Genomic DNA, 18,691 nt, shown 5'->3' on the forward strand with positions numbered 1-18,691 from the left:
GAAGAAGAAAGAGGGATGACAGGACAGGCCCAGATCCCTCCATCTTAAAACCTCTGACCCCCATGTACAAGACCTAAAACCCCCCTGTACAGCACTAAAAAATTCTTCCCTCTACTTTGTAACTACTTCTACTATACCCTCTAAACTTTTGTGACTTCTTGTTCTTCCTGCAAGGTTGGTAAATCATTCCATGGCTCAAATCCAAAATCACAGCTGTTTCCAGCTGCCTGCCAGGGTCTCAAATGCTTCTGACCTGGACCCGGAGCATCCAAAAATGTCTGAGGGACATTTTGAGTTCCCACAGAACAGCAGTTTATACAGCTGTTTATTTTCCAGCATCAGTCTCATTACCATGGTTATGACAGTGGGAAGATGCCAGCATCTCACATCCCCAGCAGCAGACAAAGAACTTAATGTTACAACTTACTTTAAAAGGTTTTTGACCAATCACACAAAGCAAAAGCATATTGATAGTATTTCTATCCAACCAGTATAAGCACACATACTGAAATGAACAGGGCTTATGCCTTTATTAATGTTCAACTCTTTATTAAAAATATCAGCTGGGTAGGGGGCTCGACACAGAGCTCGCCCCCACTGTTGTAGCTTTTTCCAAGTAGCCAAAGGGGGAGAAGGTGTGCAGAGTCTGTCCCTGAAGTCTTCATGACACACTGGTAGCTAAAGGGTGAAGAGGTGTGAAGTCTGTATCTGAAGTCCTGATCAGCAGACTGTCCTCTCTCCTTTCCTCTCATCTCTCCTTTCCTCGTGGCACGCTGGTAGCCAAAGGGTGAGGGGATGTGCAGAGCCTGTTGCTGAAGTCCAGCAGCAGCTGTCCTCTCTCCTTTCCTCCTGGAGACACCAGGAAGAGCTGCTTCTTTGTTCCTGCTTCCCATAGTCCAGTCCAGTCCAGTCCTCTGGAGGCTATGGTGACAGGTCAAACATAGACTAGGGATGTGGTTCCCTTCTCCCCAACCAGCGCACCCATCCAGTCCCCTCCACTGTGCCCAGCCTTCCATTTAGGGGTGTTTTCATCCCCAAAACCCCCTCCATGATTTCCACTGGTCCCTCTATTTTGCATCCCAGTCCTAGAATGGCAGTGTGGGTGGGGGGTGTAGGTGATCCCCAGGAGCAATTAGCTAATTAACATTTCAATATCAGTACTTAGCTCAAGCCAGCAGTGTCCCAGTATTGCCATGGGAACCAGGAAGGCTCTTTTGTTCATAACACATACCTTTGGTTAAAACAATGCTTGCTTATTTTGAATACAATACCTGCTTGGAAGCCTTAGGCTACAATGCACAGAACTCCATTATTAAGCTTAGAACTTCCTATTATCTCACTAGATACACTTTTCTGTAGCTTAGGGAGTTATTCTAGCCAAGCGTTAATACACATTGTTCTATTTGTCCTTACTTTCTACTTCTTATATAATTTTTCTGCTGACAAATCTTATGGCTACTGCTTAGCTCTAATTGCAGTTCTGCTGTCTCTGAGGCCTGCCTTTTGCAGATTTCCCCAAACCCTCTGATTTTAAGGATTCCCACACAGATGTTACTTGTTTCCTCTTGTGAAAGGATTAGAACTGAAATGAATTGCAGATTCCAAAAATCCTGCTATTCAATAAATGAAGTAAGTGAGAAGCTGCCTGTGAAATAATATAGTTAACACTGCTTAAGCTATATCCAGAGAAAATAATCTTAACTGTTGCTCAGGTATTGATGATTGAAATTCAAGTGGTTAAAATCAGTTTTACAAATTCAGACATTTATATTTCAATACTATCACAAGGAATTATATTTGCAGCCAGCTGGATAATTTGCTAATAAATGAGATACACCACTGTTATTGATAAGCCACTGGAGACAAGATTTTAAGCTTAGTGTTGTTTTCTTTCTAATAAGTTATAAATACCTCTCAATAGCAGTTGAGGAAAGCTAAGCAGTTAAAGAAACCAAACAATGATTAACCTTTAACCACTGGCCATGCGTCTGTATGCTGTAGCTTTTCCATGGTGATATTATAAATGAAAATTAGTCCAGCCAAATTAAAAATGAAATAATAAAAAATTTATTTAGGATCGAATTCTCTCTGAGCCAGCCACAAGGAAAAGGACAGCGCCGAGCCTGGGTTCGGCGCTGGGTGTGCGACAGGAAGGACACCTCTCGGCAGCGGTTCCCCTGGACACACACACCACCCTCCTGGACCCTGCAGTTCTTATAGGAAATTTTCTGCCCGAGGCCAGGATTTCAGCCATCCACCTTTTCTTTCTATTCAGAGTCCCACATATTCATAAAGTTCTTTTCTCCAAGCCAGGGTTGAACAATCCAGGTCCAGGTGTGGACGATTTTTCCTAATGGTTATGGGAACCGTGGCATTCAGATGTGTCAGCCCGGAGGTTTCCAGCGATCCCAATCTTGGGTCGTTACCAGGATGATCAGCTTCCAGGTGTTCCAATATCGCCTTTTGGGAAAGCCCATCTCCAGACTAGCCACATGTATTAGATTATAAATGAGGCATTGTCCGAGAAAAGCGGCTCTGGTGTAACCAAATGGGGGGGGGGGGGGGAGCTCACAGTGCTGGTGTGTGTATTTTGTAATAACTAAATATTATACATGCCAAATCACATTTCCCTTGATTCAATACAACAATATTTCATTGGTACAAGTTATAATCATACATAAAAATTCCTCCCCTTTTACATTAATTCTTTACATTAATCCATTAATTTGCACCCTAAAAGAAACTACATTTATTTCATCCTTTATTTTTACAGTAGCAAATTTCACATTTAATTTTCCCCATCCTTGCCTGGCACCTCATGATAGAATTTATATGACTTTCCTTCTCTTATCTGACCCTCAAATTTTGCCAGGGCTTCTGCCGCTCTGTGGTGTGGGTTGTCTTTCCCTAATTTCATTATTTTGGATACTTGGGTAGTTCTTCCTATTGCAAGTTCTGGATCTGTGGGCACAGCCACTACTTGCATTCCTTGCACCACTGAGTGTATCAGTCAGATGAAGCAAGGTATGTGACAAGGTAGAAAAATGAGCCCAGCTACTGAACATAAAATAAAAAATACTATTTTCTTCCACCATGCTCCGTCAAACAAATTTTTTCCCAAGAAGTTTAACAGAGCTATAGTTCTGCCCTTACATCCTCCTCTTTAGGACTAGCCACCAATAGATCATCTACATATTGCAACTATTTTGTCCCAGGAACTTGGCACGAACTCAATAATTTTTCAAGGGCTTGGCCAAAAAGATTAGGTGAGTCCACAAACCCTTGAGGGAGGGAGGTCTATCTTAATTGCTGTTTTCTTTGTGTCTCCAGGTCTTCCCACTAGAAGGCAATGTAGTCCCAACTTTCCTTAGCTAGAGGACAAGTCAATTACACTATACCAAATGTCTTCCGGAGATATGTTATTCAATAGAGTATAAGGATTAGAGACCGTGGGGAACAGGGTGCTGATTTAAAGCCTTAAATCCTGCAGCAATCGGTAACTGCCATCAGGTTTTGTATTGCCAGTATAGGTGTGTTATGTCTGGACATGCAGGGTTCCAATGTACTCTTCTTTAATAAATCCTCAATTATTGGCTTCAACCCCCTCCTCCCTTCTAAAGGGATGAGTTATTGTTTGATCCTTATGGGATCTTCTGGTCTCTCCGTTTCTATATGTATAGGTTCCATGTCCAATCTCCCGGCTTCCCCCAGAGTGTGCCAGACCCTGGGATCAATCCTTTCCTCCTCCTCAGTGGTTAATGTATACAGACTTGCCATAAGCTGTGAATCCCTTGTGATTACACATATTCGTAGCACTACCATCAAATCTCTTTCCAATAAATTATAATCAGCTTCCTCTATCAACAAAATATCACCCAAACAAATGTTATTATCAGATTCAATTTCCACATCCTTTAAAATGGGAACTTGGAAGGGTCCTCCTTTGCCCCAATCACCATCATAAGAGTCTGCTTTTTGAAAACACCGAAGGCAGCTGTTGAACTGTAGTTCTCTCAGCTCCTGAATCCACCAGAAAAAAAACAACTCCTGCCTTTGGGGTCCAACTTTCAATTTTATCAAGGGCTCTCCAGATGTCCTGGACCCCAAATTGTAGAGCCCCTGACATCTCTTCCTCCTGAAAAATCATTTCATCTTTCATTCTCTTTTCGCAATCACTCCTCATGTACACCTTTTGGGCTTCCCTCAACAACTTCTCTTGCCAATTCTTTATTTTCTCTAATTTCTTACTAATGTCCTTCCATGATTTTGCCAAATTGCGTTTTTAATAGAATCCCCCTTTTGGCACCACCCCCTACCCCATTTTAGACGTAAAACTCACAGCACAACCTTATACTGACTAAAAACAAAACAAATTCACTACTGATTTCCAAAAACCGTGGCTGAGAAGCGAAAGCACTTAGATATGAGCCCTGCAGAGCAGCAGCAGCTTCTAAAACTGCTGGCTGCGGGAACAGGGACTCACTCCCCCACGCCCCGTGGCCGAGCGGTGACCAGCGCTGCCGGCTCCCTCCCTACGCTATCGGGGTAGGCAGAAGCTCCCTGCCCCTCCAAAGCCGCCCCGCACTGCTGCGAAGGGCGGGGGCGGGCAGAGCCCCCGCTGCCCCCGGGCCGGCACCGCCGCCTCTGCCGCTGCCGCGCGGTTCTAAACACTGCCGAGGCACGCTGCCTGCGGCTGCACGGGGCTGCGCAGCCTTTCCTAACACTGACCCCCAAGGGGCTTTCCCTCGGAACCTCGGGCAACCCCCCCCTTCCTCCTTTCTCAGGTTTTACAGGTTTCTTATGGGTTTTCTCCTGAATTTGACTTTTCTTTTGTCCCATGTTTTTAGATTCTCCTTACCGTATCTGAGTCGGTTTTTCCGCGATTCGTCCAAGGCCAGTTAGTCGATTTCCAAGCGTGGATCGATCTGTCTCCTGACCGTGCCTTACCAACCTACTGCTCCCACAGCGAGCCAGTCTGTGGGTGTTCGGTTTTGGTAATTTTGAGCTCTCTTACCTGTTTATTTTTCTGGACTCCCCGAGTCCTGGATCGAAGGGGTTTACCAGTTTCCCGAACCCACAGGAACGTACCTTCTCCCCCCGAATATGTGTATGGGGGGCAGCTCACAGTGCTGGTGTGTGTATTTTGTAATAACTAAATATTATACATGCCAAATCATATTTCCCTTGATTCAGTACAACAGTATTTCATTGGCACAAATTATAATCATATATAACAGTGATAACCATCTGATGAGGTTGTTCTGATGCCAGTTTGTTGGAATGTTATTATTTGGTCATCGGGTAAAACAAAATTACTTTTGTAGGGAATAATTACTTTTCACATGGGAAAAGAGAGAAAGGACAGTATATTAAATGGTTTCTAATAAATAAATATGTGTTCCTGGGATATTTATGAAGCTCTGCCAAAACTTTAAGCTAAATGATAAATCGAAAATGAATTTTGTAACTTCTAGGAAGTCTTGGCAACTGACACCTTACACTGTAAAAGGTTCCTTTCAAATTAGTAAGTCTAAAATATTAAATTATTATAATATTAAAATATAAGTCTAAAATATTCTGAAGTACAGTTTTGAAACTAATGAAATAAGTAGAAGTAATTTTTCTCACTCCTTCACTTAATTTTAATCTCTTAGATTTATTTGCTTTAAGCTTTACTGAAATATACCAGCTCAATTTCTGCTCTCTGTTGTCTAGCATCTGATGGTAATTTGATATGTAAAGCACTTTCAGTCTATTTAAGGAAAATGTCTATTTTCCCAGAGAGACCTATTTGTAGCTTCCTGGGGACTACATTAACTTTGTAGAAATTGCAAGCTTCGTGAGTGTATCAATATTATTGATGATGAAATCCTCTCATTAGTATGACAAGCAAAACTTCCATTAAATTTCAAAGGTCTTTTTTGACCCATCCAAAAGATAGATTTTCTTTATCATAAAGTAATCTACAAGGCCATGTTAACTAAGAGAAATATTCAGAAAAAAAATTATGTATGCTTTTGTAACTTGGTTACAGATGGAGTGAAGCTCTTTTGTACTGTTCCTGGCTCCTGCTGCCTCCTGTGGATAAGTGGTGGTACTGGGAGTGTCTGGTCTCTAATCATCTGAGATTCTGTAGTGATTCTCACTCATTTTTCTTTACAGAAATTGCAAACAAAAAAGGAAATGCAATGCAAATGTTGGTAAATGCTGGAATAGTATGAACTCAGTCTATATTCATAAATGTCTCAAATTTCATAGAATTCACTGTGACTGTTTAGTATCATGTAAGAGGTTTAGAAGATATTTGTGATTTCATGTCCTTTTCTCACTTTGAAAATCTTGAGTGATGCATCTAGTTTGCTTACAGGGTCTTCAGCACATACTCCTTCCATAAATGAGAGACCACACATAAAGATTCAAGTCGAGGGAAAAGGAGTTAAATATGGATGCTTAAAAAGTTTTTGAGTTTTCCAGTTTGGAGCAACCATAAAAACAGAATCTCAGTTGTTTTTTTTTCTAAATGTGCTAGGTTTATAAATACTGACTTGATAAAATTAATAACTGTCTGTATTTGGACCCTAAAATTTAACCTTATTGGTGGAATTCTCAAAAATTACTAACATCATTTTATGTATTTATTTATTTGCTTCAATAGTAGTTATTGTAACACTGCCTTGAATGCTAGTAGAGATGGGATTTTTTTGGAAGTGTCTAATTCTGTAGTTTAACAAGAGATTTGTAATATTTTTAGGATAAGCCACTACTTGCCAGCAAGTTACTTAGGTTGATACATACATATGTCAATGCAGAATCAGTTAAGTATCAAGGATTTTAGTCTAAAATCCCTGTTTCAAGCTTGAATAAAAACTGTTCCACTATACAGAAATGTATTTGTGAATTAATGCTTTATAATTGTGTGGTGTAATGAAGGTTGAATGTCTGCAACACAGACTCTTATGCTGGATGCAGATATTACACCTTAGCTTCTATCAGCTACTTCAGATTGAGAAATTGATTTGTGTATAAGGTGTATGCTATCATTTTTCTCTACCCAAGTTGCTGATTAAGGCATCCTGCTGGTTTAGATGAAGGACACACTTTGGAATACTAATGTTATGGCTCCATGATCAGGGAGTGTAAGAGATGTGCTTCAACAATACATACCTATGGTTGGTAATTACTGTAAAGGTTTAAATGACACCAAGCAATTAAAGTAACTTCTTGTGGAAATACTCAGCTCTTTTAAGAGAAATAGCTAATACTGAAAGATCTTTTTGCATATATATAGACCATAGAAGCTTTCAGAGGAGTATTTGAAAAGTTGCTATGCATGTGGTTGTTTTAGTGACTACCCAGTAAGTTCTAGGGATCCTTATTGTTGATTTAAGAAGGGTTGAAAAAACAGTTGTTGCAGGAGTAATCTGGAAGTGCCTGCTGTTTGGAGTGGATGACCACATATAAAATCCTGCAAATTATAGCTCTGCATCTAGTGACGTGCTCTTAACATCTTTGGAAACAAATAATGCTTTATATTCTTGAATATCCTGGATTGTTCTGCTGGTTAAGGTTACTCTTCTGTGCTGTTCTTCAAAAGGATTACAGCTTCTGTGTGTAGCTAATACCTAATTTTTGTGATTGTGATTGCTGTGTGTGTCACAAAAGGTGTACAGTGAACTGAGTTTATAAGGTCCAGGATCTGATTTAGCTAAAAATAATCTGATTTTGGGAGGGGAAAGGTGGAGGAAACACAGTCCTGGACAGCAGCAATGGTTTTTCTGCCAAGTGCCACTGTGTGTCAGAAATGACAAGAGAGGCTTCTCATTCGAGTGTCCGTAGTGGCCTCTGCTGGCTTGATCTTCCAATTGCACTGGGGGTGATAGCTTCAAAAATGAGCATCAGGAGAGCTGTGCTTTTCAACTTACTCCTCTAGAACAAAGGAGACTGCGAATATTTTCCAGCTGGTGTCAGCAAAGAAACTACAACTGGTATCTTTTCCCTAACCATGTGGTTTTGTAAAACAGTTTGAACATTCTTGTTTATAATGACTACAGACAGAATAGTGAAGTTTGTTTTAACAGTTCTAACTGAAAAAAATTAGTTTTGTAATCAGCTTGCCTGTTTTCAGCAACAGGTATGCAAAATGATGATGCAACAGGGAGAAGGCTCAGAAAGTTAAGTGTTGGGGAGTATGACAGTGATATTCCTGGGGAGTCATCGTATAACATGTGTGGATGGATGAAGTCTCCTGCTAGTCACCACACTGTAATTCCAGGATCACCGGTTGCTGGAGGGAAAACCAAGGAGGTAAACAATCAAGAATTTTTCACTAAATACTGAAGTGAGTGGCCAGTAGGAAGTCTTATGTTTTGTGTCCAAAATTAATGTGAAGCAATTGGGCAGTTGCATCATGGCAATAAAAACAAGTAACTGCATTCACCTCAGAAATGCAATTCAATGTTTAAGGTTGCTCTTGTCTGTTCTGTGTTTGCATGTTTTCAGTGTTCCAAGTTCTCTCTGCTGGAATAGTAGATTGCATTATGCATCTGATTACAGAAACCTTTTGTAATTTTATGAAGAGTGCTCCACTGTGTCATAGAGTTAAGTGAAAATTATCACACTGTAATTTTGCTTTTTTGTGGCTTCTGTTAGATGATTGTTGTACATTACCAAGATGAAATAGATGGGGGAGTCTTCTCCACAATAAAAAATGGAAATGAAGCTGTCACATTCACATCAGCTTTTCCCCTGTCACCAGAGGTGAAATATGGTAAGAAAACTACTCTATTTGTTTGTTTATGTAAATAGCACTATTGACATTTTAGCAGTTAACTGAAGAGAACTGCCCTTTTCCCTCTCTCCTAGTGACAGCACCTCCACCATGCCATCAGCAGATTCCCTCCAGCCAAAAGGTCAGCAGCCCATCTGAGCTGTACAGAACCATTTCTGGTAAGGTACCCCTCTTTCCTAAGTAATGTGAAAATGAACTGTGTATGAAGGCAACTGACACAACAGTGGTTTATAAGTAGGACATATAAATGTTGAATTTAGACATGCGAGTCAGAGAAAGAGATTTTAGCGGTCCTATTTTAATCACATCAAAAACAAGTGAGTAATGAAGAATGATCCAAGAAATATTTAATACCTTCCAGATTTTAACTGCCAACAGGGAGTCCCATGTTCACATTTATTGTGCAAATTTAGTGTGAAGCAATTAGACAGCTGTGTCATGGAAATAAGAGGAAATGCAGCTCAGTCTTTGAGGCTATCCTGCTCTTGTTCTCTCTCTGTGTTTGCATGGTTTCCTCAATCTTTCTGCTGATATTTGATGATGTCAAAATACCACTATCAGGAGACTTGAGTTCTTTGTGATTTTAAGCAGATTTTGTCTCCATTTGAGGAAAGACAGGTGATATCCATGTTGCCATCTTTCCAGGCAAGTGAAGCTGACACTATAACTTGACAGTAGCTATGCTTAAGTCAAGGAGATCCTTTACCAGTGGAATGGATGTTCTGAAGGGTTTTTTTGGCCATGATACAGTCTGTAAATACAACGATGGGAAAATAGTTGGTAGTGGATGATTATGATTTTTTATAATAAAGGATGATTTTCAATGCCTTAACTCTGCTAGTAAAAATAGCTGCTAAGCTACAGTTACCTGTCACCTTTTTTGTGCAAAATTATTTGAAAACAATAGGATTTAAAAGAAAAAAAGTATTTCTGGACTGCATCAGAAAGTGCTGGACTTAGCAGAAATCCAGCTAATGTATTTAAAACGTGAATAAAAATCACAGTCATTAATTTGTGTTACGTGATGTTCACATGAAAATTCAGAACTTCTTTCATGAAGTTTTACTGCTTAGGCTGCGACTTCCTTCTTCAGGAGGATCTTGATACTAGACTTTTCAATAAATTTGATTATGGGTTTTGATGCAGTAATAGCGTTTCAGTTTTAATTTTAAAAACCCTTTATGTTCAATTTGCCTCGATAACGTCAACATAGAATAAAATTATCTTTAGCTTTAGAAAAAGCTTCTACCCAGTTCAAGACATGTCTTTATGGTTCTCCCTACTTCTAAATAATTAGTGGCAGATATCCCCCTGAGGACAACTTCATCAAATAAATTATAGGTTGATCTGAACTTTGTTGATAAATGGTTTCTATTAATGTTGCTAAGGGCTAAGACTTGCCCTGAAAAAATATTTGGCTTTCAATGTGTTTCTCTGTTTTGATTCTCCTGCTTAATTTTAAACGATGTCATCTCTCAAATGCTGGTTCTAGATACTCAGTTAAAGAAACAGTGAAAATAATGATTCTAACTATTAGAAAAGGAGGCAATTCTTCCTTTGAGTGCCTGTTTTAGAATGAAGCTCAAGGTGTACTGAATGCTGCAGGTTAAGTGCTCATCTCCATACAGCTTTGGTTTTAGCTGTAAATATAATGTACTTTGACATTAAAGATGTTAGTTGTTATTTAGGTAAAGTTAAATGTTGTATGAGATGGGTCAGCTAGAAAACATGCAGTAAAGACACCTGTTTGCAAGCATCTCCTAGCAATGTTCATTGGGTGATTTTCCCATCAGAGTGCAGAAACTTCTATTGTCAGAGGCAAGTAAGAGTCATACTTTAAATGTTTTAAAATTTTCTCCTCCCCACCCCGCCTCCCCCCTCCTCCTCCTCCTTCTTCACTTCTACTATAGTTATTGCCTGCATCTACAGTAAGTACGTACTGTATCTACTTGCTTCTATGTCTTCTGATGTCTTTCGCAAGAAGTGCTTCTTATTTCTTCTACCAATCCCTAATTCATGCCCTGAGCAAGAGTGTTAATGTTTTGTGTGTTGAAGAGGCCAAGAATCTGAAGGGAACAGACACAGCTGTTCTGGGTTCAGACTGCTTTAATGCACATGCCATAAAGATCTAACTCTTCCAAAGTGCACACACTCCAGCAGTGTGCACTTTGCAAGAGTTCTTAACAGCCTCAATTTTTAGTACTTTCCCTTGCAGTGCAGCTCTTCTTGTAAATGCTTACATCATCTTTATTTTGGTACAAGTCAGGAAACATACTGACTTTTTCAGAAATTTTCAACAGCATAAGGCCTTTTGTGTCATGGGCTCTGGAGTCTTAATTTCTGCCATTAAGATATTACTACTTTGGTTTCAGTTCAGATCACCCTTGAATTCAAAATTGCTTTGTTCTGCATCTCAGCTTTGCTGTTTATCTGCTTTTTAAGTTATCAGTGAGGATGCCATAACCTGGTTACCAATTACCTAGATGTATTACTGTTTTATTTCCTCCCTGTTTCCTTGTGGAGAATAGCACTCAGTGTAATTAGTGCTTACCATATCAGGAGATTCTGTTGTGCTTTTAGAAAAGTCCAAAAGTGTATATTTTAAAAGAAAAAATAGTCAATAATTGTAATGATATCCAGTCCTTACATATAAAAAATTATAAAATTCTCTCTTCTTTAAGTTATTAATGTAAACTGTGTATCTAGTATCTTGAATGCATCTGATTTTTAACCTGTTTACGTAAGGACACTGTCTTTAATAAAGTCTTATAAAATGGAGATCTGTTATCCCTAGAAATCTTAATTTTCTTTCTAGTCTAGTAGTGTTATGTATGTGCCTCCCTTACATTAGCTATGCCTTAACTCTTCATTCTCCCTGTACATTTGTTGGAGATGTCCTGCATGTAGGATTTCAGAGCCTTTACACCTTTGTCAAACAGGTATAAATTTAACCTCCCTCAGTCTGTATGCATGCAGTCAATTTTGTGTCAGTGCTACTGCTCCAGTGATCACTTGCTGCTATGGTTTCATAGCCTTTTTCTTTATTTTATGTAGATTAAAAGTAATACAGCACCCACAGAGTTAATTCTGAATTGTCTTTGAAAGACACCTTGTTTCTTGAGATGAACCTAAGTGGACTATAAATTGGCTAGTTTTATAAATGCCCCTCAAAAAATAGGGCTGCTCCACATAGGACCCAGATACAGATCTCTGGAATTTCACAATAGCTAATGTATTGGGAGGGAGAGCCCCACACATCAATGAAAGAACTGAAGCACTATTTGTAGGCCATTTTGAAACTTATAAAGGCTCTTTTTTCTCAGACAGCTAATTCAAGTCCTTTTGTATATAGAAGTAACAATAAAAGCGTAGCAAGCTCTTTGCCAGGGGACTGAATGCTGGCTCACTGCCCTGCCACTCCACCCCTGAGGCAAGATGTGAAGAACTGTCCCTTCTTCAGCCTTGGTCAAAGCATAGAGAGAACTTTGCAGAAGGTCTGCATTCACAAACAGGCACTGTCTTGCAACAGAGGGGAGGGATCTCTGGAACAAGGGAAGATTGTCTATAATCCTTTATCAATGTACTGACAAAGAGAAGACATTATGTCACTTTTTCCCATCTTTTCTGAACAGCCTAACTAGACTCAACTTGTGTAGTTCAAGCAGTGCAAATTATGAAATTGAAAGCATTCTGCAGGTATAAGGAATCTCTGAGCCTTCAACCATGTGTAAAGCCTTGCCTTCTCATCTCTTTCATGGAGCTTAGATTATGTACTGTACCCAAAGCTTGTGTATGAGCTGCATCTATTCTAAAAATTTTAGAAAGGGCAAATTTTCTCCTCATGCCATCATGGAACACTTCAAGACCACATACTGGAATATTTCCACAATTTTTCTCATACAGACTCTGTTTTTATCTGACAGAGACATTGTACCCCTAATTCTCCTCATTGACTAACACAGACGTACTATATTACATCATCCAGCAGAGTGATGACTGTTTAATAAATGTATTGGAAGGCAAACCCACAACCTAAGAGCCTCATTATTTCATAATTCTCTTGATGATTAGAATTTTATGCTGTTGTGGTATCATACTGTTATTCCAGGATTGTAATTTCTTCCAGTCATTGAGTTGCAAGGGAAATGATAGATACTGCTTAATTTTTTGATTAAAAAAATGTCAGGGTTCTAAACTGAAGGTCAGTTTGGGAATAAAAGTGAAACAAACTAATTTGTGAAAGGGAAAAATTCTCTGTTTATGATGGGCAAAAACTTTCTCCACAATGTGAAAAGCTTTCATGCAATATTCATTTATACTTGTCTTTCTCTCCTCCTCTTACCTGTTTTTTGTAAGACATACATGTCCAAAGCAAGTAATAGATTCAGAACTTTTCCAGACATGTGGGTTCATTTGCTTAGAACATCAATGGATCCGCTTATATGGATCTTTAACATAAACTCTGTCCTCCTGGAAACAGGTTAATTTTCATTTTTGCTATTGCAATTTTTGTGTTTAGGTTTTTTTTGTATTATTTGTTTATTTTAGTGGGTTTTCATTTGTTTCTTTGTTAAGGCTATCAAAGAAAAATAAAAAATACAAGTAGTGAAAGGTAATTTATGATTTAATGCAAAGCAGATACACCAGATTTCTGTTATGTTTTCCATTGTCCTGCAATTGCCCTTGACATGTTTATGTCGTGGCTGAATACAGTGTTCATCTACACAATATTTATAATTAAACACCTAATGTTTCTTAATTATTATAAAATACAGCATTTACTAGTGCATAAGAAGCCTCCATAGGCTTCAGGAGCAAACAGGACATTACTTGGATCTCCTGTTGGAATTCTACCAGCATGAACTTAATGAGGGCTTCCTGAAAGAGCATTTGGAATGCTGTGAAGCAAGATCATAAATGTTCAGAGACCACTTCTTGGTTGTTGTAAAGACTGAAGTCAATATAAAGTACTATGATCTATCAGACTATGCTACCTCTGGGTTACTTTCATTGAGACATTCAGCCCAGTAAAACTGATCTTTATACAAAGTTTTTATTGCAGGAAGGTTGGAGATGACTTGATGTATTTTCAAGTCTTCATTGTCACAGATCTCCTTCCTTTTGTGCCACTGGATTATAATACAGTTCTCAACATATCTTTCAAATACAGTCATGGAAATATTGTATTTCTTTGGCCTGCAGAGAAATAAGCAACACTTATTATCAGTGATTTCACTCTAGTAGTCCAAATTCATAGAAAATGTAATAATATTCCATCTCAAACATTTCATTTGGTTTATATAAATCTGAATGGTGGAAAAGATCTTGTAATAATAGAATGGAATTGAAACTGAAAATAACTTAAATTACTTGTAGTCTATGCCTCCACTGAGTGGTATTAACTACAATCCTTGCAGTGTGTCTACAACTGAGCTTATTTGATAATCAGCTGTAATTGAGCTTTTCCTCCCGCCTCAGTTTGGCTAAGATTTTTATGGAACTCTCCCAGTCTATACTACTTAACTTCCCAAAGCTTTAGAGATTAAATGACTTAGAATTTAATCCATTTAGCTAGCTAGATATGGACAGGTTTTGTTTACAGCTATATGTTTCTACATAAAACTTAAAAAAATCTTCACATATTTTAGCCACTGAGTAAACATTCTAATATGTCATTGATTCAGAGGAGAAAGTAATATTATTATACATATCTGAATAGAAAAAGCTAGGGCATGCCAAGTCCATGGCAGATAGTATCTGATGATAAACCAGTGGGAAATATAAATGGGTGTTTTCTTTGGCTGATACATTCAAGCTGACAAAATAGACCACTCTCATTTCTGGATTTTCATAAGAAAACTCATTCTCTAAAATATACTCTCTCTTCCACTGGTTTTGGATACTCTAGCTTGATAAAATATTCGGGAACATGAATACATTTTGGTTTGTAGCCAGTGTTGTATCTGATCACAGACTCAATAATTCTTCAAATCTGATGTTTATGTTAAGACAAAGATATTTCATGATTAAATGTTCTTACAGCTACCCGAGCTAAACTGCAAAGGGACACAGTCTGCTGCAGCCTACAGTGTTGAACATCACACTGAACATAAGAAAAATTCAAATACTGCAGATGGTCATGGAAAATACTGTGCTAGCAGAATGCAGAATCTAGTGCACATGCATATAATTCCATGTGCAGCTTCTCTGTGATACTGAAGAATTTGAAGGGGGGGAAAAAAAGAAGATAGGTGTTTTTGGAGGTTTTTTAACGAACAGGACGGGACTGCTGGGATACGTTCCTTGAGCTTTTATTACAGCATCAGCCTCATTACATGGTTAAGACAATAGAAAGATGGCAAGAGCTCATGTACAACCAGTAGCAGCCAAAGATTTCTTTGTTACAGAGCATTTAAAAAACTTTTTAGCCAATAGCGTATTGCTAAAGCTTACAGACAATTGTTCTAGCCAATCACTAAAAGTACATGTACGCCTGCTTCACACAATGCTTGCATGTATGCCTTCTATTAACAATACACAATACACCATTATTAAGCTTAAAAATCCTCTACTATCTTGGTAAGCATATTTTCCTGCAGGCTCAAGGTCTATCTTAGCCAAGCCTAAAACTCAAAAAAAACCCTTCTTACCTTTACTATTTTCCACAGATAGTTCTTCAAACATTACATTGGAGAGATGTTTTGAAACTATTCACTGTCTCCTCTTTCTCCCTCCCTTGCTTTTGTGGCAGGATTTGCATCTGGGCAGAAACACTGGGACCATAGATCAGAATGGGCCTTAAACCATTAAAACTGCTTTGGAGATTGAATCAGATACTGATTTGGAAAGACTTTGTTTTATACTGTGTGTTTAATTTTCTGTGCAAGTATTTACATTTATTTGTTTGTTTGTTTTAATGGATGACTTTTCATTCCATGTTGGCAAAGTGCTGATAGATATGTAAATCAGAGAATTGAGACTGTTCTCCTAGAAATGGCCCTCTCAGAGGTCCCTTGGCACTGCTTGCATTATCCGTTTGAACAAAGGCACTTATGAAAAGTTACATGGAGTCTTCTGCCTCAACCAGCAAATATGAATTAAGTTTTCTCACGGGAAATGAGCATCCAAGTATTGGAGACCCTAAATACAGAAAGAGGCTCTCTATTTTCTCATCCATTCGTTTTGTCCTGAATTCAAATGTTGAACTGAATTAAAGGAATGGCAGATCTTGTAACAAAAGAGTTTTCCTACAGGAGTTAGTATGAAATAATGTTTCTAGCTTGGGACATCTTTCAAGTCGCTTGCATCTTATGTCTTTCATCAGTGGTACCTCAACAAGTCTGACTGGTCCTTGATCCCTCACTACTAGCATTAAATCAAGCAACTGCTGATAGGTTCTTCATTAAGAACCCACCCACCCTCTATGCACTTCCCTTAATTAAGGCACCACACTTTAATCCAGTCTGTCTGTTACTTGTTTTGTCTTGACTAACTTTTCCTACCACTGTGAACTGAAAATGAAACAACTGCCATATTTCAAAAGGATTATTAACTGAGAAAAAACTTGAAGTTTTGCATAAGACATGTTATTGCCTGTTGTAGTTTCATTCAGGAACCTATACATCTGAAAGTTTAATTGTGCAGCCTGCAGCTTTCATCCTTCCTGTAGCTCTAATCCAAAGGCATTTTCTCTAGAGAGAAAGCCAGTAGCATTTTCTGGTGTTTATTTATTTTTGTGGTTGTTTTTTGTTTGTTTATTTTTAAAATACTTGCCATACAAGATAACTGAGTGTACTTGGAATATGCATTTATTAGTTGAAAAGATGATGGCATTCCAAGGGTGCTGAACACAGTTTCTTGTTATGTTCACTAGTATCTCTGAGAGCTCAAAAATTCTAAAATTCAGGCAATAAAATAACCTGTATAATTCTGAATTTTCAAACACCAAAAAAAGTTGTTTATATAATCAAATATTACATGGGAAAAATGTGTTTATACAATGCTTCAGTGTTGTTACTTGATCATGGTCTCAAAGTGTATGTGCCTCTTCAGTTAAATTTGAAATGCACCCTGATAATGCACTGGTGGGTGGTGGTGGTGGTTTGGTTTGGTTTTTTTTCCTCTTTCTTTTTTCTTGCTAAGAACCACTGAAAAAGTGATTACTTGAGAGGTTTTTAAAGCATTCTGTTTTAGAGAGTTTGGTTTCTCTTTCTTTCACTTTCCATGGGAAAAAGTAATGCATTTCCCCACATAAATCAGTCATTTGATAAATAACTGTCTTTGTATATATTAATTGAAATATAGATGAATAATATCTTACACATATATAAAATTCAAAATAATCTGAAGCTGAGAAATCCATCACTAATATTTGCTTCTTTTGAAAATGCAAACAATAAGTCGTTGACAGAAACTTAAAAACAATTTTAATAGAAATACGGGATTGGATGAGCAGACATCCTGGCAGATGTGTTTGTTTTTACACATACCTGAGGTTGCTTGTTTGCAGTGCATGTGCATAGCATACATTTTTGAGGTGTTGCTAGTCACTGTGTCTGGAAGAGATTAAATTAACAAAAACCATGGGAATGACTACTGCTCTTGCTATGATTCTATAAAATTTTTTCAACTTTTCCAGGGTGAGGCCTCCCACTGTATGACATGGCACTTCATGACTGTAATGTGCCAGATTAATCCATGTAGTTAGAGGGAAGGCTGAAGAAGAGACCTCCAAAAATCAAAGTACAGCTGTGAGCACATATTTTGAAAAAAATTTGCGGTTTAAAAATGATCCTCTGTTTGAGTGAATGGGAGGGTCTGTCTACTGCATTCACAAGTTAAAGATATTCTGCAGTTTCAGAATGACAGACCTTCCAGTGTTGAGTGGGAACACAGAGGAAATACACATTCAGTTCCACTTAATTGTTTATAGTCTAAAGGTTGTATTGCTCTTTGTTTTTTAGGATGCTGTTCTCCCCTGTATTCATTTTCTTCATGTTTATTGCCTCTTGCAGAGGAGGAGAAAACCAAATTAATCTGTGTTTTTCTATGCCTGAGTAAGGCATGTTATTTCACAAAGACATTTATATTCAGGCATCTTGTAGACAAAATCTGAAATGAGCAATCTTCTTGACATTGACACCTACACTTCTGTCAATCATCAGAGCAGCAGAGAAACACATGACACATGACATTCAATTGTTGAGTTTGCTGAATTTATGTGAAGGACACGGTATAGCCACTGCGCTTCAGGGGTTCTTGCTGGAGAAAGGTGCATGTTACAATTCAAGCCCTACATTTTAAACAATTTTCGTTACAATTTGCAGTGTAATGGTTCTGATCAAACCAGGAATGTTATGAACGATATCTAGGAGAACTGTACACTGATACCTCCTGGCAGAGATTGAAAGACCTGATCCTGACTTGCTGTGCTGTGCCTGGAACAGCCATGAAAACAATTCTTCTTGCCAAATAACAGACTTTTGCCTTTTGAGATGGCAGTATCTTTCACACTGATGTAAACCAAATCAGTTCCTCACTGGACACATCCAACACTGCCTTTTCTTCCCTTCCTAACTCTTCTTTTGTGTGCAATCAACCGTGCCCTTTCTATCTTCTGGCTTTAGAGTTTCAGACTTTTTTCTTCCTTGGAGAAGAAAGTCTAATCTGGTTGAAACTTTAAATTTGTGACAGAAAAACAAGCAAAAGGTGAGATTTCTGTTATGTGCCCTTTTGTTTGTTATTAATTGTCCATGTCAGAGGGTTTTTCTTGATGAGTAGCCCCTTAAGTATAACTGAGTCTGTTAGAAGGATCCATGCAAAAAATCTTTAAAAAGGGTGAATTTGATAAATGCTGATAAAACTCAATTATATTAATATTTTTAATTACATAATTTCTGCTTA

General features: G+C 38.2%; 1 protein-coding gene and 1 long non-coding RNA gene across 20 annotated transcripts in view; one reads left to right on the top strand and one right to left on the bottom strand.

Annotated features, from left to right (window-relative positions):
- The window catches only part of TNS3 (tensin 3), a 204,411-nt gene that overhangs the window by 140,878 nt on the left and 44,842 nt on the right, over positions 1-18,691 (top strand). For all 19 annotated transcript variants that reach the window (XM_072924225.1, XM_072924226.1, XM_072924227.1 and 16 more), the window contains 3 exons: positions 8,126-8,304; positions 8,650-8,767; positions 8,863-8,946. In XM_072924225.1, coding sequence (XP_072780326.1) covers positions 8,126-8,304; positions 8,650-8,767; positions 8,863-8,946 — 381 coding nt within the window. The remainder of the gene's footprint in view (positions 1-8,125; positions 8,305-8,649; positions 8,768-8,862; positions 8,947-18,691) is intronic.
- Positions 437-5,172, bottom strand: LOC116807843 (uncharacterized). The gene is made up of 2 exons (XR_004367038.3): positions 4,859-5,172; positions 437-921 (listed from the first exon to the last, which is right to left on the bottom strand). It is a non-coding gene; the product is annotated as an uncharacterized lncRNA (long non-coding RNA).

The sequence above is a fragment of the Taeniopygia guttata genome, chromosome 2 (genome assembly GCF_048771995.1).
Source record: "Taeniopygia guttata chromosome 2, bTaeGut7.mat, whole genome shotgun sequence".
Taxonomy (NCBI): Eukaryota; Metazoa; Chordata; class Aves; order Passeriformes; family Estrildidae; genus Taeniopygia; species Taeniopygia guttata.